Source organism: Lissotriton helveticus, chromosome 10 (genome assembly GCF_964261635.1).
Source record: "Lissotriton helveticus chromosome 10, aLisHel1.1, whole genome shotgun sequence".
Classification (NCBI taxonomy): Eukaryota; Metazoa; Chordata; class Amphibia; order Caudata; family Salamandridae; genus Lissotriton; species Lissotriton helveticus.
Window position 1 is genome coordinate 229,081,414 of NC_136071.1, and position 26,079 is coordinate 229,107,492.

Genomic DNA, 26,079 nt, shown 5'->3' on the forward strand with positions numbered 1-26,079 from the left:
GGGTGGGTCCGAGTTCTTGTGGCCAGAACAAATCGTTCCAGGGGGAGGTGGAGGTTGAAACTACCAGAACTTCCGTCTTGTCTGGATTAATTTTCAGTAGGTTGGATGACATCCAATTTACTGTGAACCGTAGTATATCTTGGGCCATGGACTGAGCCGAAATTGTGTTGTCGATACTTAGCAGCAGCTGAGTATCATCGGCATAGTTAAAAACTTTACAGCCCATGTTTGCCAGGGATTCTATTAATGGCTGTAGGTACAAATTAAATAAGAGTGGAGAAAGCGCGGACCCTTGTGCGACTCCACAAACTAAGGCGCCCACGTCAGAGACCTGATCTGCTAACTGGATCCTCTGCGTCCTCCCTGATAGAAAGGCTGTTAGCCATTGGAGAGCTTGTTCTCTTATCCCGGACCTAGCTAGTCTGTCCAGGAGCAGTGCATGGCTGACAGTATCAAACGCCGCTGAGAGATCTAATAATATCAGGGCGCTTGGCTTTTTACTGTCAGCCATGCATCTGAGCTCATCCAGTACTGACAGCATTACTAGTTCCGTGCTATGGTGGGCACGAAACCCAGCTTGCCGCTCCTGGAGAAGATGGTGAGATTCAAGGAGGGGTGACAGGGATCTTAGCACGTGCTGTTCTAGTACTTTTGATAAGAAAGGCAACTGGGAAATTGGCCTGTAGTTCTTCAGGCTAGTTGGATCAGCCCCAGGTTTCTTTATCAGGGGTCTGACGCGTGCCTCTTTAAAGGAAGATGGTAGTGATCCAGTAGCTAATGAGATGTTTAAGAGGTCTAAAATCTGGTCCTCTAGGATCGGGATTGCTAGTCGGAAAATATCGGGTGGGCAGGGATCGGCGGGGGAGCCTGACTTGGTGGATGCTACTAGTTGTCTAGAGGTGGTAGAGTCAATTTCAGGAAATCTAGTGATGATAGGGACTGGGGAGTTTAAAGGGGGCAGTGGCACAGTATGTATGACTGGATTATTCTTCTTGATATCTGACAATATAGTCGCTACTTTTTCAAGGAAATATCCTTGGAAGGTGTCACAGTCAATCAATGTGACTGCCTTTTCCTCCTTCTTGCTTAGCTCTTTCATTATTTGGAATGCTTCTTTCTGGATATTTATAGCATTGTTCATGCGTATTTCGTAATAATCCTTCTTGGCTGATACGATAAGCTTTTTATACAATTGAAACGATGTTCTGTATAGTTCCCTATCAGTGTCCTTTTTAGATTTCCTCCAGCATCTTTCAAGATGGCGGAGCTTTCTTTTTTGATCTCGTAAGCTTTGGGTAAACCAGGGGGCTCCTTTCTCTGCACCCTTAATTTTTTGTGTTTTCTCAGGGGCTATCTCATCAATTGATTGCCTGAGGGTAGTTGTTATCATGTCATAATTTAAGTCTATATCGATACCACTTGATGGAATTATGGGTTTCTGTTTATATTTAGGTAGCACTTTGATCAGGGTATCAGAGTTGACTTTTTTCCATTGGCGTACTTTTTTAGTTATTAATGGAAGTTTAACCAGGAAGTTGTTTGGCGGTATATCACACAGGATTAGGTGGTGATCCGACCAGATACAGGGTGTAATGTTTGTGATAACCGCCTTTGGCATAGAAGACCAGATAAGGTCGAGAATATGGCCTTTTATGTGAGTTGGAACTTCCACAAGTTGTGCTAACCCAAGAGCGGTCATGGAAGTCTGTAGTTTCTGAACTGACAAATCGTTATCCCTTTTATCCCAGTGGACGTTAAAGTCACCAGTCACCAAGATATTTTTGTAACGTGTACAAAGATCCGATATTATAGGGAGGAAGAGGTCGTTGAACGTTGAAGTGCTTTGGGGTGGGCAATAGACTGTTAGGACGATAAGACAGGAGTTGTTCATAGTGATTTTTATCCCCAATAGATCAACAGCATTTATGGTCTCAGTTAAGATTTTAGTCACTGTAAGCTGTTTTTTAAAGATCGTTGCTACACCCCCGCCTCGAGTCCCTTCTGGTCGGTTATGCCAGACCATGTCGTACCCACTAGGAAGGGCAGCTATGATGTCCGGGGAGGAGGTATCGCTCAACAAGGTTTCGGTGAGTGTCAGGACATCGATGGTTTCGTCCTGTAAAAGAGTGTAAATTTCTAGATGGTGTTTCTGTAGTGACCTAGTATTAAGGGTGGCTAGCTTTAGAGGAGGTGAGAGACTAGCTTTCTTAGGGCTGGGGGTACGGAGGATGTTATTTGCCTTGAGAGTGGCGCATATAACAGAAGGCAGACTGTACCTGTCGGAGTTCAATGCTAGGAGATCAGGTGAAGTATAGCAGGTGCGAGTGCCAGAGTTCCTTAGCCCAGTGCCCAATCGTGCGCGGACGGGCGCAGACGGGCAGGACTCTGGCACGACTCCGGCGCAGATCCGGCGCGTCCGCTGTTCGCGTCCGCTGCGCGGAGTCATCCCTGTCTGTTTTTATGACGCTGCAAATCGCGTCACGAGCCCAACCCGGCCCAAGATGGCCGCCAAACCCGGATCCCTGCCCTGCCCCTGCCCGGCGTCAACAACCAGCCGAGATCAGGTCCGGAGCAAAGGGGAGGGGGTGAGAGGGGGCTACAGCGCTACTAAGCGCAGGGGGTCTCAAAAAGCGCACCTATTGAATTCAGGTGTGCACACAGTGCAAAATGCAAATTTCGATTTTAAAACCAGAAATATTTTAAAAGCAAGAGGAAAGGCAAGAGACCTCCCGGCTTCCGCCTCAGGAGGGGGAAAAGTGAGTGCTCTGTCAAAATTACCTGCACATTCCCACACGTCCCTTTTATGACGCTGCAAATCGCGTCACGAGCCCAACCCGGCCCAAGAGGGCCGCCAAACCCGGATCCCTGCCCGGCGTCAACAACCAGCCGAGATCAGGTCCGGAGCAAAGGGGAGGGGGTGAGAGGGGGCTACAGCGCTACTAAGCGCAGGGGGTCTCAAAAAGCGCACCTATTGAATTCAGGTGTGCACACAGTGCAAAATGCAAATTTCGATTTTAAAACCAGAAATATTTTAAAAGCAAGAGGAAAGGCAAGAGACCTCCCGGCTTCCGCCTCAGGAGGGGGAAAAGTGAGTGCTCTGTCAAAATTACCTGCACATTCCCACACGTCCCTTTTATGACGCTGCAAATCGCGTCACGAGCCCAACCCGGCCCAAGATGGCCGCCAAACCCGGATCCCTGCCCTGCCCCTGCCCGGCGTCAACAACCAGCCGAGACCAGGTCCGGAGCAAAGGGGAGGGGGTGAGAGGGGCTTCACTGGTTGCCTATCAAACAGAGAATTAAATTTAAAACTTGCTGCCTGATTTATAAATGCCTTAATGACCAAAGGACCCGAATATCTAAAAAGCAAATTTATCCCTTATATCCCTACACGCTCGCTCAGATCCAGTGATCAAGGTTTACTGTGTGTCCCTCAGATTAAAAAGGCCAGACACGGTGGCAAGGCACTGTCTGTGGCTGGACCATATTTATGGAACAGTCTTCCCAGAGCTCTCAGACAATGCTCAGAACCTTTACGCTTTAGGAAACTTCTTAAAACCGTCCTGTTTCCACTTTAATTTTCCATTTTAGCTACTCCCTTTTGTTCTGCTGTTTGTGGCTGCCAAAAGCGCAGAGATACTCCTTCGGGAGTCGAATCAAGCGCTATATAAACCCGCAAATAAATAAATGGTACCACGTTGTAAAAGTTTCGTGGTAAAGGATGTTCCCCCCTATGATCACATGAAGGGTACCCTGATTGGGGGCTTTGGACTCAGCACTGAAGAGTATAGAATAAAGTTCACAGAGACTTAGAAAACCCCCTGTCAGTCCTGGGTTGATCATGTAGATTTTTCAGAAAAGACACTAGGTGGTTGGTTGAAAGGAAGTCGTGTGTGAGACTATGATGGGCTGTATAATTTGATTAGGAAAGAACATTGGTTGAGTAACTGTGTTTCTGAAAAGTTGCATCAATACCTGGTGGACCTGGGGCCAGTCTCTTTAGAGAGTTGGAGAGAAAGTCTGATCACTGGGCGAGAACTATAGTGTCCAAGACAGGTCATGGAGGGTCGTGACCAAAAGAAAGAGGACAAACCCCCCCCCCCCACCCAAGAGAAAAAGGTGGACCACTCTAAAGATAAAGGAAAGGAGTCTTCTGTGCGTTCACAAAAACCTGACCAGGAAGGAGGGCCCAAGACACCTCACAAAACAAAAGTGGATAACAGGGTAAGAAATGGGACCCCAAAAGGTTTTGGTGCATTAACTGTAAACAGACAGGGCACCAGAACAAGGATTCTTCCTGTCCTAAAAACAAACCCACTAGTGTACCCCTAGGGGTTTCCAGTGTATCCCTTCAGGGCAATTCTTCAGATGAGCAGGCCCTCCTAGCCTTTAACTGGAAAGGGGACCCATACGATGAGTTGGAGATTGTGGAGAGGAGTAGACACTTCCACCATCTACTGGTGAAAGGAATCTCAGCCACTACCCTGAGAGATACCTGTGCCAGTCACACTGTTGTGCATGACAGGCTTGTTCTCTCAAACCAGTAAATCCCAGGAAAGACTAGAAGAGTAAGGGCTATTGGAGGGTTGTTTCTGTTAGGCCTGTGGCTATAGTACCCCTAGAAATAGCTGGGCCCCTTAGTTGGAGAAGGGTGGTTGTCAGTAAAGACCTCCCCCTTTACTGTCTCCGTGGAAATGAACTCCTAGAGGTTAGTCTGACCCAAAGTGAGGTACTGGTCCAGTGCCAGTTCTTCTTTAAGGATTCTGGAGAGGCTGAACCTGCAGTAGGTGCAAGAAAGCACCAAAACAACAGGAAAAAGAAGAAGTGTAGGAAAGGTGGGCAACTTTTAGTCAAAGGCCTAGAAAGCCAAGGAGATCCTGCCCCTGCTGGGGAGGGCTCACTAAGTGGCCCTGGTGATGCCCTACCTAACCAACAAGAAGCCCTGACTAGTCAGGCAGCTGCTAAGCATGAGATGGGGCTTCTCAGCTAACAGAAGAGAGGTGAAGGAGGGTGGTTGCTACCGGACGTAGTAACCCCGCTCTGAAACAACAGGTAGGCAACCTGAACCCAAAGAAGCCTGTATGTTAGCCTCTTCACCTGTCAGTGAAAAGCTAAGGATGTGGTTCTGGGCACTGACAGCTGTCAGTGGCCTCTGCTGGGCATTAGCCTTTATGACGGCACTGTCCATGACATGGTGGTCTGACACCGTGTCAAATAGTAAGCTGTGCCCCCTGACTTTGTTGGTCATGGTGGGGCTACTCAAGTTGTGGGTAACCGCAAGCTGAGGTTTGCCATGGCTAAGATAGGGTTAGCAGAGGAAGACACGTCTCATCCCAAAGAAAAGAAACTGGGCAAAGAAGCAAAGTGCATTTTAATTTCGGTCCCGACACTGTTCAGGGAGTTCAACTTACCAGAGAAAATAACCTGGACAGGAGGCTGTAAGGCAGAGTAGGCCCTGCAACAATCCAGCCTACTTCCTTACTCTTCCTCGCCTGGCAGACTAGGTAGTCTCTCCCATATTGTGGCTGGGCTTCCTCGCCTGTTGACAGGGGGGGGGGGGGGGGGGGCTTATATAGGAAACTAGACTCTGTTGCAGTACCCCCACCATTTTTTGCCTGGTATCTGAGGCATCTTTAACTGAAAGCGTGCTGGGTTGCTGCTAACCATGTCCCCAGCACCAGTGTTCTTTCCCTAAAACTGTACCTTTATTTCACAATTGGCACCCCTCTAGGCTCCATGCAAGCCTCTAGTAAATGGTACACCTGGTACCCAGGGCATTGGGCCTAAAGAGGGTTTCTAAGGGCTGTAGCAGGAATTGTGCCACTATCAGGAACCCCTCACCAAGCTCATGCAAACTGCCATTGCAGCCTGTGTGTCTTGGTGCAGAGAAAAACGGAGAGTCAACATGGCACACAACCCTGTGTGCCATGCCTACCCTGCTCTGTGTGTGGTATAGGTAAGTCACCCTACAGCAGGTCTAACAGCCCAAAGGCAGTGTGCACTATACCCATGTGTTGGCTTATCTGCAGTAGTGGATATGTCCCTGTGGTATCTAAGTTCACCCTTGGATACCTCGAGTTCACACGGAAGGCATGCCGAGTCCATGGGCTGGACACCCACGATTACGAATTGCCCATCTACATGATGGCTTCTCTATAGCTCCAGGTGTTTAGAACCAAACATTTCATCTTAATAAACCCATGCTGATGCCAGTACTGGATTTATTAATAAATACACCTAGAGGTCACCTTAGAGGTACCCACTGAAAACCTACCAATCCCTAGTGTGTTCACTAACAGGTATCGATCAGCCAGCCACTCTAGACAAGTTTCTGAACCCCTGAGGTGAGAACCTTCACTCTCTGAGATCAGGAACAAAGCCAGCTCTGGCAGAGGAGTCCACACCTCCTCGAAGCAGGACTTACATACTAGGGAGGGAAGGGTTAAAGGCCCTGCCGCCTTTTTATGCAACCCAGGTCTCTTCAGATATTGGAGATGGCCACCCCCCTGTCTTGACCCCCACCTTTTGGCAGTAAGACAAGCGGGAAAATTAGTAGATTAGGAGGTGTGCCCACATCAAGCCAGCACCACCCCTAAGGTGGACTAGCTGATTTGGACTCCACTTTTCAGATTCCTCCATCTTGTTTTGGAAGGAATTATCATTCTAGGGTCAGGGTTATGTTAACTTCCCACAGGAAGTGGCCATACAGAGGGTGTAGACACCCTAAAGGTAGGTATCCCATTGTCCACTACCTGCCACTCCTCTTAACACCCCAAAATTGAGTATTTAGGGGGCACCCCTGAACCCAACAACTTAGATTCGATGGGTCAAGAGAAGAAGGACAAAGAAGAGTCACTGCCTGGAGAGAACAGCAGACGAGCTGAGAACTTTTGGTGTGAAACCCTGCCTGCCCATAACTCTCTCAGCAATTGCAACAGAGTGACTCATCCTGCAAAGTGGACAACTACCAAAGCATAGGGTAGCCTGCATGGACTTCAGAAATTGGCTACAGTCTCCCTTGGAGTAGAGGAGCTACACCACTGCAGTCCACAGGCACCACCAAGCAGCATCCTGTCCACCACTTTGCAGCTCTCCAGCCTGGCTCATGCTGCAGACGACCAGGAGTAGGTAGTTGTCAGCTTGGATGTATGACGTTACAATGCATGCATTTACATCGCATGCCTTTACAACGTAAGTATTACAACGCAGTCCATTACAACGCATAGTGCTTTTGGGCGCTGGATAGTGAATAGTTTAATTTACTATTCCAACTCCAGTCCCCGTGGACACTAGGGAAGGTTATTGGATAGTAAATTAACCTATTCCCTATCCTAGAGCGCCCCCCAGAGCAATGCGTTGTAATAGTTTGCGTTGTTATGGTTGCGTTGTAAAGGCTCTGCGATGTAAAAGTTGCATTGTAAGTGTTGTTCACCGTCAGCTCTGTCTCCCCACCAACCAGAGCCAGCAGCACCAACCCCGGGGTACAGGATGCCATGCAGCAAACACCGACAGTGAGAATACAGTCTGGATTCCCATGCACCACAGTCGAGGGACGTCAGCATCACTGAGACCCACTTTGCGCACCATTCCAGCCGCCCTAACCATTCTGCACCTAAGCCGCCTGGCCCACGTACTGAAGAACCGACTGTGCCCCCTTGCTCCACGACCTGATGCAACCTAAACCCCGGTTTGGGAGCTCTCGAACTTGCCTCCAAGTCCTCCTGTGCAGCTTATTTCCAGGTGGCCCACCTTCACCGTAGCACACCTTGCTACAACCTCACCAGCACCCACCTCCTGGTAAAACCCGGGCAGTTCCCGAAGAACTGCTGTTAGTACTTTGGACCTTGGCCCACTACAACTCTGAACCATGAAGGTGAATCCCTGAAACCAACTGTACCTACCTTTATGATTCTGTCTTTTCCTCCCATAGGATTAAATTGTGCAGAAACGTGCGCATGTTTGAACGTTTTACTAACCTGTGTAAATTTCTTACGAAAACAGTATTTCCCTCTGAACAAAGTTCTTAGTTTTAAAAAATGTATATAAAAAGAAGTGTTGTTTTTCTAATTTGGTCTATGATTTATTCTTTGAGTGTATGTCTGATTTATTGCCTTTGTAAGTACAACAAATGCTTAGCTCTACCCTCTGATAAGACTAATTGCTCGCACACACTAACACAAAAGAGAGAGTTAGGATTGTCTGCTTTATCCTGTGTAAGCCAATGTGGGACCCACTGGACTCTCTACACAGTGTACATCTCTACACAGTGTACTTCTTTTTAGTGCACTATATAGAGAGCCAGCTTCCTACAGTAATCATCATAATCTATTGTAGACGGATCCTCTCGAAGAGGCATGGCAATCCGAAATTGCGGCGTAATTCTTGATAACGGTGGAGGAGGCATATGGTCCAGTGATTTAGGTGAAGGTGTAGGTACCACTGCGGGTGGCTGTTGCACTTCAGCTGGTGATGGAAAGCACATGTAATAGTCCTGAAGAATGCTTTGCAGGTCTTCTATCAGTGCAGCTGGAACCTGGACCATGCCTGGTGGTGGTAAAGAAGGAGCATAAGGATGATATTGCCTAATGTAGTAGTGGCTGTGATAAACAGGCTCATAATAACCCTCTTATTCCTCCTCATCTTGATATATGACGTTCAACGCTGAGGGGCTATGGAATGCGCCAAACATTCATTGATCGTCATCCTCTAATTCTTGAAGACCCAACAAGTGCCTGGGTGGTAGTGGGGACACTTTACCAGGAGATCTGTATTCAGGGCGAATATTTTCTAAAGATGGCAAAATTCTAGTAGACAAGGTTGTTGTTTGTAGCGTCAACGGTGTGGTCAAAAGCAACATGTGGGTTCTTCTGTTTGGACTTCGCTGACAATGAGGAGGACTTTTCCGATGGCTGCATCGTCGATGAGGTCATCTTTAATGATGACACTGATGCCGATGCCGTCATTGACGGTGTTCATACAGTCTTTGTCGACGTCATTGTCGTCGTTGACGATGTGGTGGTCGTCGACGAAGTAGTCTTCATTGAAGCTGATAACGTCGTTGATGGGATCGCCGTTGATGGTGAAAGCATAGAAGGACTGCCAGTCATCATCGAAATTCTGCGTTTAGGTGCCGTCAATGATGTCTTTGACAGCGCTGATGCTGTTGAAAAAATTATTTCAGTGAACCTGGTCTTTTTTTAAACCAGTTCAGAGGAGGATCTAGGTTTCAATGGGAGGGGTGTAGATGGAGTAGAAAGCTCCGATTTAGAGTCTGAGGAAGCCTTTTTTCCTTTTTTCACATAAGAGGAGCCTTTCAAAGATCCATGGTGGGTCTTTTTAAAGGCTTTCCTGCTTCTGTGAGTGGACTCATGGTGAGATCTTTCCCTCTTTCTAGAAGTCTGTGAGGAGATGGAACACTCGCTACTTTCCTGCTCAGAAATGACAGAATTCTTGCTTTTTAGTTTCTGCTACCATAATAAAAGTCTTCCCTCATGGTCTTCGAGGGTTTTTGTAGAAAAAAGTTCTGCATTTCTTACAGTCTCTCACCTTGTGGGTTGGACGAAGACAATACATTCCTTACGAGGGTCTTATGTATGAAACCTGTTCTTACCACAAGTGGCACAAAGTCTGAAGAGTCCTTTCTTGACCAGTTCTGACATTCTGGAACAGGGAAAAAACTATTTGGAAATCTACCAAATCTGAAGAACTAAGCAGAGCTCAGGGAGAGTCCCACACACACAACGTGTGGTGAAAATCTTAGGGACCATGCCTCTGTTGGGAGTATTCTAAGAGTGCTGTCGCAGGTCCTTTTTTAAAAAGGAGATAGATAAGCTATTAAGCTGAACCTTGCATTCCCTTTACAGCCTATTATATTGACACATACTGCTTATTATGATACATTGGGACTCCCACTTTGACAACGGGGAATGATTCAAGCATGTGAATCTACGAAAGATACCCCAATACTGGAGAAAAGACTTTCTTACCAATGGTCTCACTTTTCTTCTATTCCTTGCTGGGAGGAAAGGGGGTATGGAATCAGGGAATTGCTTGGAAGAACAGGACATCTGAACTACAAGACTCTCTCAGTAGAGGTGAGCCATCAGAAACTTTTGGTCTCCAGGTGCTAGGCGATGGCGTAGGGTAATCTGAATGTTAACTGTTGGGGTAGAAGCTGGAATGTTCCATGGAGTCCATCAATGCCTCAATGAAGGGGAACAATGGTTTCACCACTAAAGAAGCAGCCTATAAAACCTCTGTGAGCAATGTGGCTGTTTTCTACTCTACAGGAGGTGGTAGAACAAGGACCTTCACAGCATTGCATAGGACCACCATGAATGAGCCAGCTTTCTCAGTGGGGGCCCCCAAAGGAAGGACACTCTGGATCCACCACCGAAAAGGTGGGCAGCCCACTTGCATTCTGTAGACCCAAGCAATTGTCAGCATCTATGCTAGAGGGGGAAGGAGATGGCCCACCTTGCTGTGGTCATCAATGTCATTATACACAATGTGTGGCATCGGAATGGGGTGCAAATCCAAATGAAGGAGCTCCCTGAGACTGCCAAAATACTTTCAGAAAGGCAAATAACTGTAAGGAGCCACCTCCAAGAAACACTGACCCCTGTGTCTGGACCTGACCAGGATGGCCTTCATTTGAGAGTGACATATCTGAAGACACAGACAGCAGTGTAGGAGACAGCACCGGTGCCATTGGTCCCAAGGTCATTGGTGGAGGGATTGATTTAGCAGGTGCCAGAAAGGCATCATGGGAAATCTCAGTGGGGTTGGCTGGTAATGGAGTTAGAGCTACCAGAAGGAGTGGTTGGAGTTCCTTCAAGAGCAGGCCAGCATTGCCTGAATGTAGGCTGTGATCTGAGCGGGGTCAATGCCAGAGGCTGGAAAAGTCAAAGGTGGATCAGAAGGCTCCATGTCTTGAGCCACCACCGAATCCGGTGCCGGTAGATCCACAACGTATGGCTCTGAAGTTGAGCCAAAGTTGGGGAGTGAAGCAAGCAACTATGAGACCTACCCCTGGAAATGGAACAATGTCTGGGATGTGAGACATCCTTCCTGTTCCTTTTTTTGTCCCATCTTGAAAGACCTTTCTCTCTACCCCTGCAAAATGTCCACTTTGAAGGCCAGTCAGACAAGGACCAGTTGCAGACATGTGCCATGAAACGTTTAGCCTCTTGTTCCTTGTTGGCCTTGGTGTACATGTGGCCATTTATTTTTGCATGACTTGGAGTTATGCTTGGAGCTCAGGTTCGGCACATGGATGTCATGAGGGTCCAAGAGTGATATCTTCTTGCCACAAGAGTGACATTCCTTAAATCCTGACAACTTTGGTGGAGACAATTCTTCCTATTTAACACAGAAAAATAACCACATTTTGGAAACATTTCCTAGCATTGCAACTCTAGATCCTTGCTAAAGGGTGCAGTAAAAAGGAAATGGTGTCAGTGAGCATAGCAGATTCTTTATATAACTCTGTGACATCAAGTCTGGGATAATGTCCAGAGGCAAAGTAGAGTTGTGGCACCATCTCCTGTTGCAGGAGAGCTATTGAGGAGTTTCCAGATCCAGTCTGCCATCTGGAGGCCATCACGAGGCAAGGAATCTGCACTTAGAAGTATCCATCAGAAAGGGCAACGCATGTAACTACCAGATGGCATGTGGTGAAGATGAAGGATTGTCAGGGAGAGGACAGCGGAGGCTAAAAAAAGAGATGGGAAGTTGCCCGCCAGGTGTTTCAGAAAGATTATCCAGAAGGCTGCACCATATATACGCAGTTTCAGGTTGCGATGTAAGGATTCATAAACACATTCCTAAGGTGATTTCCCCAGTTTACCAATTAATTGGTTACTTGGTACAAATACAGATACTTAAATTATACAGTTACGCTAAAAGCATCCAATCTGTCCTGTGTTCTTGAAGAACAGGTTGTTGTCCAAGGGTGTATGGCAAATACCAGGCAACAAGGATTCCCGCCAATAGCATATTAAGTTAGATCCCAACTTATTTTACAGCTTTTACAAGAACACAAACAATCTCATAAGATCCAATGTTTACAGTTAACACCTGCGACTGTCAGCAGCGAAGAAGTTCATACATTGACACAAACACAAAGATGCACATACTGCAGGCAGTGCAGCATTTCATCTAATGAACCATCAATGGGCCATTTCCATTATTCAACCCTTGCTCTATCAGAAGATGGAGTATGGATACGTGGGCTCAAGCAGAGAATGAGTGTGTGTCTCCTGCTGGCTTCCCCACCATGGGTTCTTATTGGATAAGTGGACAAGTGGAAGCTTTAAATAAGGACTGTTGTGATTGTTCCTTCTACCACAGTGTGCAGCATCCTCAGTTCAGAGAGGGAAGTGGGAGAGGGATGGTGCTGAAAGCTCAGCATAAGAGGAGCATCTGTAGTGTCATGAGAAAAGAGTGGAGTACCTGGTTTGCTGACATGCATGCATGCATGTTTGTGCTTGTGTAAGTGTGCTTGTGTGTGTAAGTGTATGCAACTTTGTCAGTGCCCCGGGGAAGGTCTATTGATGACCATGCTTCAGATATTGGGGGCATTCTGGACAGAATCATGCCATTCCCTGCCTAATAGTGCCCAAATGTGATCTATTGTTTACATTCTCGTTAACATGCTTGACATTCCTGTATCATAGTGAGTCTTTTGTGATACTGTTGGATAATAGTGGCCCATCAATTACATTTTTGTGAGCATTCCTCATGCCATGCTAGCCAAACTACCATAATAATAGTGGCCCGTCCTTAAAATATTGTGGTCATGTGATCATTCAGTATTTTCAGAAACTGGCAAGTTGATATTTGATAAAATAACTGCATTTCTGAAATATATTAAACGTTCATTTTCAGCTTGTAGTATGGGTTGCTGATTTTGACACCCAGGGCATTAACAGCTGTGTGTGCTTTTTCATAACTGGTGGGGATGCATTTGATCATCTATTTGGATAAACCTTTTATTACATTATCACAACTGATGTCTCCACATGTAAAGCAATTGATTGCTACCTGATTCTACCCCTGTCTGTAATTTGCAGTAGCTTTGCTGTATGAACTTACTAGATCTGTTTATGTCCCTTGATTATGAGATCTTTGTAAATTTGTATATGCTCAGTCTCTATTTCCAATAGAATCTCAAGACCAACATATGACTGAGAATATATTTGAAGGGAGCTGGATGGAAAAAACTGAGTGAAGAAACATGCTATGCACATTTTGAAAAACGATATGCCAAGATAACCTGCTTAATCAGATTTTCTTATTCTTAACTAACTGCAACACACAAAGCTTTGTAGCCAACATTTAGGATATATTATGTTGAAAAATCAATTTTAAATGTTTCTTCGAGAGGATGAGTTTAGGCTTCCCTGGAGAAGGTAAGGCTCGTCTAGTACAACACAACAGTATTTGAATATTTAATGCACATTCCTGCAGAACATCTGGATATGTGCTCAATATGTACAAAACTGCACTGTAAAGTGCATATTGTAGACCTTTTAACCAAATGTTCTTGAAGGGTAGAAGGGTTGACCTACTGGATCACCCTTAAGGATATCAAGCTAGCTTGCTTTGCTTTAAACAACTTAAGAAGGTATTTACACCCCATTGCTTTCAAAATACACTAGCCACCACTGTTCTCTCTATGAACAATTTTGGAGCTTTGCAAACTAGCCCAACACTCCGTACTCATCTTCTGAGCTAACTGTACAACTGGGCTATTGGCAAACCCACCTAAACACTGTTAGTTGTAATGTAGTAGGGTAGAACGTACCTGATAATATGAGGAAGCAGTAGTGACACAAGTAGGGTATAATGATTAAGGGCTTAAAAACCACAGGAAAAGAAGTATGGGATAGGAGAGTGACACAGAAGTTAAACAGGGACTTGCTGGAAAGTAAAGAAGCAAACAGGAAATGGGCAACAGGGACAAAGGAGAAAAGGAAACAGAAAAAGGGCACACATGCATGTGTGGGTTAAAGGGGAGAGGATGTGGCTTAACGGCTAGAACACCCGACTTTGAAGCTGGGGAACCAGGCTTGGGTCTGGTGGGAGGCTCAAACATCCTGTGATTCTGGGCAAATCACTTAATCTCCCTGTGCCTAAAAAACATGAATGTGTCTGTCTGTAATGAAACTGATGCTCATTTAATGAGCTCTGATACCTTCGGGGCGAGTTCGTGCTATATACAAAAAAGTACAAAAAAGGAGAATGAAAAAAAGGATCATAGGGGCATCTGTCTTACAGGAAGAAGAAATAGCAATGTGCCATGGTGGGATATAGTCCAGTTTGTAACATTGATTCAGCAGACAAAGAACAGGCCACAATGTAACAGGCTAGATGTGAGCTCTTTCGAAAATGCTTGTCATTTTGTCTAACTTTAAAAGCTATACTTCTGTCAAGCAGCAGCCTAGAGGCTGAACACCTGGGCAGTGGGAGTTATAAAGTACCAATCAAATATGTATTTACCAACAAAGCAAGTAAAATGGTGGAGGTCTCCACAAAATCTACAGTTTATAACCATTTTAATTGCTTTTAAAAAACTTGTATTTTACCTGCTTTCCTCAGAGCGGAGCTAGCGCTCAGAGGGAGTGTCTCAGAGAGCCCTCCTCAGCCGCCATCGGCCACGAGGAAGCGAGGGACACGCCCCCTTGTAGCCACGCCCACTTTTGCTGTATATAGCGCGCTGATTCAAGAGCTCGCTGTATACCACTTCCCTCCTGAGGCACAGCCGGGAGAGGAAAAACGCTGCTAAATTGCCAATTTTGCACACTTGAAAACTGCTTTTAATTGCTTTTAAAAAAAACTTGTATTTTACCTGCTTTCCTCAGAGCGGAGCTAGCGCTCAGAGGGAGTGTCTCAGAGAGCCCTCCTCAGCCGCCATCGGCCACGAGGAAGCGAGGGACACGCCCCCTAACCCTCCCTATAAATATGTGCATGCACAGGAAGCGCAGCGGACGAGCGCAGCGGGCGCGCATAAGGCAAGCTCGTCTGCGCTCGTCCGCGCCGAGTCCGGGCTAAGGGCCAGTTCCCCTGCCCCCCGACTAACCAACCGCTTATGTTACAGTGTGGACCTCCTTCACAGCTTGAGGGCCTCTTCGGTCAATCATAGCTGTCAAAGATACTCTGCGGACACCCTACCCCAATTCTGTCCAGAGTGCCACAAGCTCCTTAAACCCACCACCACCCCCAAACTGCTCTACCATTTTCGGATGTTCTTGTTGAACTGCCGTTCCCTCCCTAAACATACAGCCGAAATAATGCTGCTAATAGAAGAACACTCCCCCGACATTCTGTTCCTGACAGAAACCTGGCTCTCCCCGGAAGCCGACCCAGCCATAATAGCTACGCTTCCCGCAGGCTTTCAAATCCTGCGCCAGGACCGGCCAAAAGGGAGGGGAGGAGGCCTAGCTATAATACATAAAGAGCAGTTCAACTGTAGAGCGGTCGCCGAAACCATTCTAGACCGTGAAAGCCTCACTTTCAACATTGAACTGTCCCCCAATCAGTGCCTTTCAGGCACCTTGATCTACCGACCTCCAGGGCCCCCGAGGCAGTTCCACGTCAGTTTACCCACCTATGTATCCGAACGTATTAACTCCTCACCCAACTTTATCTTGTTGGGCGATTTCAATTTTCATTTCGACTCGCCCTCTGACCTCACCGCATCGACTCTAACAGGCGACCTAGCAGCCTTGCTGCTCTCACAACTAGTCACCCTGCCCACACACGAAAAAGGCCATCTGCTTGACCCAGTTTTTAGTAACTGCCCCAACCTCCTAACTTGTCCTCCCATACCCCTCCCCTGGACGGACCATTTTCTGATCCCCATCAATTGGACTATTCTTAAACCCCCCGAACCTATCCCCACCACAAGACTTAAGAGAGCCTGGTCTCATCTTATGATTGATAATTGGACCAATGCACTTACAGAGACCCGACCCCTGATCACGGATAACCCTGAGCCGGCCAACCAGGCCTACGTCAATTGGATTTCCCAATCTCTAGACATTGCCCTCCCAAAAAAGGTAATCACTCTTAAACGCCTCCACAAAACTGCCCCGTGGTACACGGAGAATCTGAGAGACCAGAAACGGTGCTGTAGGAAACTTGAAAGACGCTGGCGTACCAATTACTCATCGGTATATAAAACTCTCTACCGAGAAGCTATCAGCAACTACAAAAGCCAGATAAAGGAAGCCCAGGCCTCCTACTTCTCGGAGAAAATTGTCCTTGCAAAATCCAAACCGAAGGAAATTTTCAAAATCATTAAACAGCTAACCAAACCCCCCCCCCAGCCTACCAGTGGACAAACCCACCTCCCACTGCAACAAAGTTGCCGAATTTTTCCATCAGAAAATTAGTTCCATCTACTCGGCCTTCCCCCCGACTAACCCACCTCCGTCCACTACACTTACACACCCCGTTGAACCAGTGTACAATCCTCAACCACCCACGCTGTCCTTTTTTCCTCCACTGGAACTTGTCTTGTTGGAGTCTCTGGCACGCAAAGTCAAATCTGGTTCACCTAATGACCCTGCCCCCCCAGAGATAATAATGGCGGCTGCACAAACTACCCTACCCACACTAAGGGACGTCCTAAACACCTCCATCTCCACGGGCATAGTTCCTACAGTTTGGAAGCAGGCCATGGTGAGGGCCCTGCTGAAAAAGCCCAGCCTAGACCCCATGGATATGAGCAACTACCGTCCAATATCCCTGCTCCCCTGGGCGAGCAAGGTTCTGGAGAAATACATAAATCTCCAGCTCACCAACTTTTTGGAAACCCATCTTCTCCTGGATCCTACCCAAACCGGATTTAGACCTAAACATGGAACCGAGACCGCCCTCCTCATGGTCACCGAGGAGGCTAGGAAAATCTTAGATCAGGGAGGATCAGTGGCAGTGATTCTCCTTGACCTTAGTGCGGCCTTCGATACGGTCAGCCATGTCACCCTGCTGGACCGTATGGCCCAGGTCGGGATTAAGGGTAAAGCGTGGACCTGGTTCCGGTCCTTCCTGGAAGATAGATCTTTCCAGGTGTTTGATGGTGACTCAGTCTCCACCAGCATCTCTCTGAACTGCGGCGTCCCCCAAGGATCCTCTCTGAGCCCTGCACTTTTTAACCTGTACATGAGACCACTAGCTGATGTCGTTCGTCCGTTTGGGATCAAGATTATTTCCTACGCGGACGACACGCAGCTGGTGGTCTCCCTGACACAGGAATCCAATCTTCCTGTGCAGAGCGGACTCAGAGAGTGCCTAGAGGAGGTAAAATCCTGGATGTCCCAATCATCCTTAAAATTAAACGGAGATAAAACCGAGCTCATGGTCCTCGGCAATTCGGTCCCCAGCCTCCCGCCCACCCTTTGGCCACTCAGTATGGGCCCCCTACCTACCCCCAAAAATAGCATAAAAAGTCTGGGAATATGGATGGACAAATCTCTCTCCTTTGACGTACAAGCCACCAAACTTTCGGCTACCTGCTTCGGCATCATGAAGATGCTTAGGAAAATTCTCCCCCTCCTCCCCATGGAAGCCAAGCAAGCAGCGGCACAAGGCCTGATTCAATCTCGTCTCGATTTTAATAACGTCCTTTATCTCGGAGCCCCGGAATCCACCTTGAGGAGGCTACAGATTGTGCAGAACTGCGCCGCACGTCTGCTACTTGACATCCCTCGCAGACAGTCAGTTAGGTCTGGGCTGGTCTCTCTTCACTGGCTACCAGTACGCCAAAGGGTTTTGTTCAAAGCCATGTGCATAGCCCACCAGTCCTTCTGGAATTCTGGCCCTATGATCACACAGGACCTAATCCATCACTATAGGCCCAATAAGAATCTAAGATCCAACCAGTCCTTCTTGGCAGTCACTCCGAGAGTAAGGAGATCCAGATCTGGAGGTAGGTCTTTCGCCTACAACGCGGCGAGGGCCTGGAACTCCCTCCCGTTGCACCTAAGATCCAACTCTAATCTCACGACTTTCCGCAAACAATTGAAAACTTTCCTATTTCATCCAGTCTAATTCCTCCTCCTTCTGCTGTTTATCTGGTCGGTCCTGGTATTTTCAGCGCTTGGACGCCCCCGGGCAACAATTCGCGCTTTATAAATCAACATCCTATCCTATCCTATCCAATTTATACGACTGTGGGAGAGATGCCCATTTTTTTTCAAATTTAACTATTGTGTAGGAACTTGTTTTCCAAAAAACAGATTTGGGATCGGCATTTGTACATTTTCCCTAAGATCTGCACGTCTCCAAGGAAAGGTCTCGGTGACATGACTTTAAAAAAGCTACACATGTGGCAGTCTCTTTGTATACCACAACAATCTAAATTGGAACATATGTAAATTAACTCAGCTTGGGCTGATAGGATCGCGTTTTTATGTGAGATTCTCATGGCACATGCCATTCTGGTTAAGAAGGATGTGTGGGGTCAATAAGCTCAGGTCCTTTCAGAGTTGGAGAGAAGCAACGTGTGAGGGTGACACATGCTGCACTTGAAGCTTTGTTACCTTTGTGAACTTCAGCATCTCTGCTGGGTCTTTTGGTTCTCCTCCCCTTCTGGATTTCTGCCTGAAAGAGTCGCTATAAGAAAGAGGATGAAAATTTAGACAGATTGCTGATTACTGGACAAGACTTAAACCTAGAGCTGCTGGACTTTTCTATTGATTTTCGCTTGAAACATAGTGGGCATACGTTTGTAATCAATACACCAACAACTATCTATTTTCAATAAAAGTGGATTTTAGAGGTCTACTTTAAAGTCAGTTGTTGCCAATCTTTCCGACTTTAATACCAAACTTAGCAGCTGAGGCCTGGAATGGCGGCACATGTGAGATGGTACTACAACTTTCAAGGACTGCCATTGGAACATAGAACATTTTCTCACACAGTGTATGACTCAGTACATATTAGTGGGTTCTAATGACCAATACCTCAATATTGCACCTTACCTTGTCTTCCTCTGTACATCCCGGAAATATTTCTTGGCAAACTCAAGCATAGTGTATCGACTGTCCTGCAGGATGTTCTCATCTATAACTCCATCCATAAACTCATCTAAGCTTTCTGCATATTCACTTGGTGCTGGGGACACCTGGAGAGGAAAAGTAAGTGCAAAGTGTGAGAAAGGTCTAAATGGGTTAATGTTCGATAAATATCATTTAAAGTTCCTATTTAGGGAGAAACATGTCATAATCAACTTGTCTCTATTTTCCATCTCACCTTCAGAGTACTTGTATAATTGTAATGTGGTTACACAGAAGCAAAGATTAATACAGTGGCAGCCAAATGGATCATCAGATCGCCCCTCTGTTTTCAGCCATCATAAGCATAATTTGCTTTTGCGATATGTCACAGTACTTCTGTAACACAGCTCGTGGGAGATACAAACAAAAACTGATGTATCTTGACTAAGTACTTTCTGATGTTGTGAGTCATTCTCTTGAACACAGGCCTATAGTTAATAATACTGAGGTGGTTGACTGACAACTTATGGACCCTTTAGATGTGGCTAGTATATTGTTTCTCCTTATTGCACACCATACGTACCAGTGCAAGGAGCGAGAGCGACCGGAATCCTGACGAATGCCACTAACACCTTCCTTTAGGGTCAGCACAGGCATATCCATTTCAACCTCATTGTGTGGGTAGAACTATTCCCCACTGCCACTAGGAGATTCACTAACCTGTGCTTTTCCTTCTAATCTGTAGTTTTATTGTTTCTCATCACCTTTCCCCACTGCAGAACCTCACACCTATCCAGACCAGATCAGGGGCATAGCTTACCTACTACATATTATCCCCAAAGCTCACCTATACTCTAAAGGGTAGTCGCTTGCATCTACTCCTTTGGAGAGATGCAGGGAGTGGCCCTGTGATGAAGCATGTCACACATCAGGTAGGCGAGAGACTCAGTCCTTAACCAGGAAAGGTTTCCCACATAACTATTCTAGAATTAGGATCTAGACTTTGTGTAGTGGCAGCCGGTTCTCTACGTGGTTTAACTAAATGGGTGACCAATTCATAGTTACAGAATTATGAGTCATATCTGACTGACAATGAGTTCCCTGGGATCACCCATTTTCCCCTTTACATTATACTGCCTTAATTTCCAGAGAAATCAAAACTGCAAATAAGCTACAGTGGTCAGAGTTATTTATCCCACTTTTGAAGTGTGAGACTTTCAGGTTCATGGCTAGTGTGCCTCCACCTTTCAAATCCACAGAACCTTCTACATGGAAGAAAGGATTGATCGAGTTTCGGCAAGGAGGTCAGGATGCTGTGGACAAAGATGTAGGACACCAAATACCGGTCGGTAACGGCCGATTTCGGCCGTTATCGACCGGTATTTGGCTTTCGATATGTAGGGGGCCTTAAATTTACCGATTCGGTATATTTACCAATTCGGTAAATCTAGATGTAGGTGTCACTGAAAACAGTGCTACAGGCCCTTAAGAATTCGTTATTTACCACTAAATAATATTTTGTGGTAAATAACGAATTCCTGTGTACATGCACATCTGTGCATGTACACCTGTGCCATGTGGCACACATACATGCCCTAAGGGCATGTATATGTGTCACATGGCACACAAGCCACAATCAGGGGTGCAACAGGGTGTCAAAGTGACACCCTGTCCCCCTTGACAATTTGGTAATTTTACCGAATCGGTATTTACGTTAATTGAAATTGATTCCTATGGGCCTCAAGGCCCATAGGAATCAATGGCAATTACCGAATCGTTAAAAATTACCGAATTTTTTCCTACATCTCATTTACCGAATCTAGAATACCGAATCGGTAAAATTCGGTATTCTAGAGTCGGTAAATGAGATTTACCTACATCGGGCCCCTAATTATTTATATAGCTTTTGACTTAAACAACACCAGTTGTGTATATTCAGCGCATTTGGTACAAGTGCCACACAGAGATAGATAAGGTGGGTCATTTCCATTGGGTAAGCTACATACTGAAGTCTTCCTTAGAGTGGTATGTTATTTCTTCATAGATTTTACTTTAAAAAGTGAGCAAAAAGACACAGTACATTTCAATGTGGGTAAAGGGGGTGTTTCTCTAATCAAAATATAGCTGTACACTTCTTAGTAATATAAGTGTTACTAAGAGAATATTTGATTTAAGGCTAAATTTGGCCTATAAGTCAACCACCACAAGACTGTGCTCTTCCCTCTTTCTGACCTTACTGATGTGGTGGAAACTGCCTTCTCGAGGTGGGACTGCCTTGGGAGACTAGAAAGTGTTGTTATTTGGGGATTCAGATAACACAGGACCACCACCAACAATATGAACTTAATATGGTGAGAGTGCTGGATGGCTTCACGGCCTCTATTCATTTTTGGAACACATTCCCGCTGACGGTTATGGGTAGGGGGGTGTTAAGCAAGATGGTCCTACTGCCCCTGTGCCTCTATGCTGTGCAGAATTTGTTATGTGTGCTGCAGCCCTCATTATCTCGGAAAGTAGACTGACTTCTGACTTCCCTGGTGTGGGCGGGAACGAAGAGCAGAGTCCATCTACAGGTCCTAAAACTGGACCTAGCTGTGGGAGGCCTGAACCTCTCAGATTTCCAGTTGTATTATCTGGTGGGTCTGCTCCAATATGCAGCTCAGTGGTGCGAGAATGACCCCAATTGGGAGAAAGCATTGTTGGAGGGTTCAGTAGCCACAGAAGATCTTAACAAGTTGCTCGTGCATAGCCGCCGGCTCCTGGCTTGCACCCCTTTTGTAGCCTCGCCGGTTGCTTCGGCATGGGAAAGAACTGTAACTCGGGTGCTGAGGCGAGTGCCCAATGCTAAGCTTCTTCGTATTTGGTGGCTGCGCCTGTTTGCGCACAGACATGCCTCCATGGACTATCGAGATGGGTAGAGGGCGGCTGCTAGAGGGAAGGAGATCTATTCTTGAATGGCACCTTCATGTCACTAGAGGAAGTCAGGGTACACCTTGGTGTCGGTCCGATGCAATTTTTGCAATATGCCAGTGTGTCCAGGTCAGTGCAAGAAATATGGACATCCTTCCCCAACAAGCCAAACAAAGCGCAGGTTCTACGGGTGATGTTGGACCCTGTGTGCACTAGGGGCATCATTTTACGGCTGTACACTGCCCTCAAGTCCAATGGGCAGACGAATATGACTCCCGCCTACGACCGCTGGAACGAGAGTGGAGGCATGCTGGGGTGCAGGTGCAAGAGGTGGCCGGTAATGCCAGGTTCGAGCTGACACAGTTCTACTATTTACATAGAGCATATCAACTAGATTGTGTGTGAGATGTGGGATGTCCGCTGCTGACTTTAGACACGTTACATGTACTTGCCGCAAGGTGAAGCCCCTTCTGGGAGGAAATGCGCAGAGAGGTGCGAAGGGTTATGGAAGTGGACTTAACAGTGAGACACTTCCTGCTGGGTCTGCTGCCGCTCCCTAGGAAAGGCAGCAAAATGAACAACAGGTATGCACAACTGGGCGTAGTCCTGGCCAGACTTAATATCGCCATCCACTGGGCCTGTCCATCCTGCCTGACATGGGACAAATGGAGGGCAGATTTGTTGAAGTAGGCGGTAGCTGAAGAGTGTAGGCTCTGGAAAGTGCAAACAGATGACAACGCGGCATGAGAACTGGAAATTTGGGGCGCAATGGTAGATTTGCTGGTCGGGGATGTGGAGAAGGTGGCATCCGACTCCCCCTTGAGATTGCATGAAGGGATTGCTGTGGCCGTGGATGTGTGTGAGATTGGAGATGACCTGGTGGGACTGGATAACCCAGGGGACCCCTCCCTGTCCCTTCCCTGTTCCCCCCCCAGCGCCCAATCTGGATACGTTGGTGGGAGCCGAGCCTGGGCAGACGATGGGAGGCCATGGGATTGTGTGGATGTGATGCAGCAGCTCCTGGCCCTAGAGGGTGGTGGCGTATAGATGTCGATGGTCTCCCCTGCCCGGGCCCTCGCCCCCACAGACACCCATACAGTGGATTGGTCCCCCTCTACCCACCTCTGCTGAGGGACTGAATATGCCACCCTCCAGATGCCCAAAGTAGGGCAGGGTAAAGTTATCAGAAACACTCCAATGCCGCAGTTTGTTCACTAACATACATGTTTAATTTAGGGTTATACCCTATGTGATAATGTTTGAGCGGACTAATATGAGCTTCAGTTGTTTTTCCTTTCCAAAATGCCAATAAACAAATGTTTAAAAAAAATTGAACATTTCATAGTGGAAGTGTCATCAGTGGTTGTAATACCAGAACTACCAAAAGTTGTTACCGTTGAAGCTTCTTGCTTAGTACACATTATACTACTAATTGTGATTTGGCCACTCATTGTATTAGTAGTAGTACTAATAGGGCCTGTTGTAGTGGTGCCAATAGTACAAACAAGTATAGCACTATTGCCAGGCGAAGACCTGAAAGAAATACTCATTAATTCTTCCCCACAGATTGAAGGAAAATATGTGCTTTCTGATTCTTCTTATTCTAAGATGGGGAAACATCTGTTTTCAATGCTTTGCCAGTGGGGGTTTCCCACTCCAAGATGGCAAACATGCATGTGGATCTGGGTTCTTGATGCCACTCTAGTGATAGAGAAAAGCAGAGACAAGGATGCTTGTAGGGCCTTCTTTACTGCCACTGCACTGCTCCAACCTCCCCTGAGCCCCAGGCCAGTCTCCGTGAATGAGACGATAAGAGTAGCAATTCCTGTGATTGCTGTGGGACTGACACAGGGTTGGTTGATGCATGGTTGAACACATGGAGAATATATATATATATATATCACACTCCTTCAGTGCGTTGCAGGCTTGCCTCCAGAGACGGACACGGACCCAGATATGGTGCAGAAAAACGATTTTATTGCTCCTCACCAGTCACCATTACGCGTTTCGGCTCGCTTGAGCCTTGATCACATGACAGTGGCAAGTTGTAACAGTGCAGTATTTAAAGTGACAGTGCCCCATACAAAATTCATCACATGTTGTTCGTTCGAATGAAACTGGAAGACAGACTTGAAGTTTTGTGTTTCACATAATGCCTGTGTTACAATTTTTAAACCATCTCCATTTTTTACAATACATCATTGGGTTTGATTTGTCTGAACGGTGACTTTTCATAATATCGGTAAAATACCAGCCATAATCATACTTCACACTAATTACGAGTGACCTAGTATCTAAGAACGGGTTTAATCCCTGTTGATTTATGCCATCTTCCTGTATATAATTTAACAACATTATGAATTGATTACCCAATGTGCAAAGTTGCATAAAAGTGCTTTAGTGTTGTGCAAAATATTCAAGAAAAAATATGTACAATTTAAAGATAAATCTATTAGTTTTGTCGATAACTAATGAAACGGTGGGTTGTCATGCATGCCTTTTCATCATAATTTCATCATGATTTTCTCAGTTTGATGAATCAACCCAGTGTTCATCTGGTATTTATAATCTCCAGTGATATTTTGACCTTATTGTCTTTCAGTTTAACCACCCCTTTCATCATATTTAGACCAATGATATTTTGTTCAGGTATATCGAAGGTGTTATATACCCACGATATGGAGAAATTGTGCAAATGAGCAACAAATATATTAGGGTGTATAAATACAATAAATATATAAATAAATAGTTAAATGAACATCTCCCCCTTTAGATAAAAGGTTTAAGATTCAATAAATATCTGATGGTTGATGTAAAAATTACTATTAGTATTTAATTCCTATAGATACATTCATAATCTCCTACTGAAGCCTAAAATTTACTATTGATAAAAAATTCCTAAAAGCTGTGTATCAAAAGACAGGGGGATAAAACAGGTATAAAAGATTTTACGGTAAAACTTTAGTCCAGGTTTGATACTTGTTTCTCTGTTCCCTTATTCCATATTCCCTGTGTTTATGTGAGACATGTATGTAGATCTTCCGTGGCATTTAACCCCCCCGGATGTTTTGAATCTAACTGTAGAATGTAGCGAGTTTCTAATTTTCGTAGTTTGTTTTCACAATCGCCACCTCTTCTCCTGAGGGGACTGCGTCAAGAACATAGTACTTCAGGTTTGAGTTGTTAGATGCATGAAATTCCCTGAAGTGACGCGCCACAGGATAGGTGTTGTCCTGATTCGTAATGGCTCTCAGATGTTGCAACACCCGTTTATGCACTGGCAATTTGGTGCTGCCTATTTACTGAAGGCCGCAAGGGCACATCAGCACATAGACAGCAAATTCTGTTTTATATGTCAAAAGCTTCGAAATTTTAAAAGTTTTGTTGCTAAAAGGAGCATGATAGGTACTTCTGTTAATACCATGGGAACAGTCTTTACAGGTTTTACATCTGTAAAATCCCTTATTGACTTTAACCCAGCTACTGTTGTCTACAACCTCTGCGCTAGTTTTTACTAGAATATCCCTCATTGAAGGAGCCTTACTATATGTGATGGACACCCTCTGCGGCAGCAGGGGTCTAATCACCGGAACACTCCGCACCAGAGGCCAGTTTTGCTGAATGATCTTACCAAGTGATTTGTGTTGTTTGCCGTATTTCATTATCAGTCTAAACTCATCATTACTCGAGTCGGTGTGGCTAGTTACAGTTTTTGTAGTCTTTTTCCTGCAATGCCTTGTCTCTACTCCATTGCATGGATTTGGTGATAGCTTTCTCGATTACATTGACCAAATAGCCCCTCTGTTGGAATTGAGTTTTGCTATCAAATTGCGCAGCCCTAAGATCCTCACTGTTGCTACAAATACGTCGTCAACGTAGCATTTCCCCATAGGGAATGCTGTTAATTAAGTGTTTAGGGTGCAAACTAATTGCCTGCAATGTGGAATTTCCAGCAGTTTTCTTCCTAAAGAGATGGGTTATTTCAATGTATATTTGTGTATCTAAAAACTCAATATTGGTTTTACTGATTGTTGCAGTAAATTGTAAGTTGACATTGTTGACATTGATCTCCTCTACAAACGTACTTGCCTCTTCAATAGTTCCATGCCACATTACAAACAGGTCATCTATATAACGTAACCACATCTTAACATTGTTTTGCATGTGAT

At 45.8% G+C, this 26,079-nt stretch overlaps 1 protein-coding gene across 1 annotated transcript in view; it reads right to left on the reverse strand.

Moving 5' to 3' along the window:
• MYO15A (myosin XVA) overlaps positions 1-26,079 on the reverse strand; it is a 1,426,381-nt gene that overhangs the window by 287,913 nt on the left and 1,112,389 nt on the right. The window contains exons 50-51 of the mRNA XM_078662701.1: positions 18,986-19,128; positions 18,545-18,617 (exon numbers count right to left, since the gene is read on the reverse strand). Of these exons, the coding sequence (XP_078518827.1) occupies positions 18,545-18,617; positions 18,986-19,128 (216 nt within the window). The remainder of the gene's footprint in view (positions 1-18,544; positions 18,618-18,985; positions 19,129-26,079) is intronic.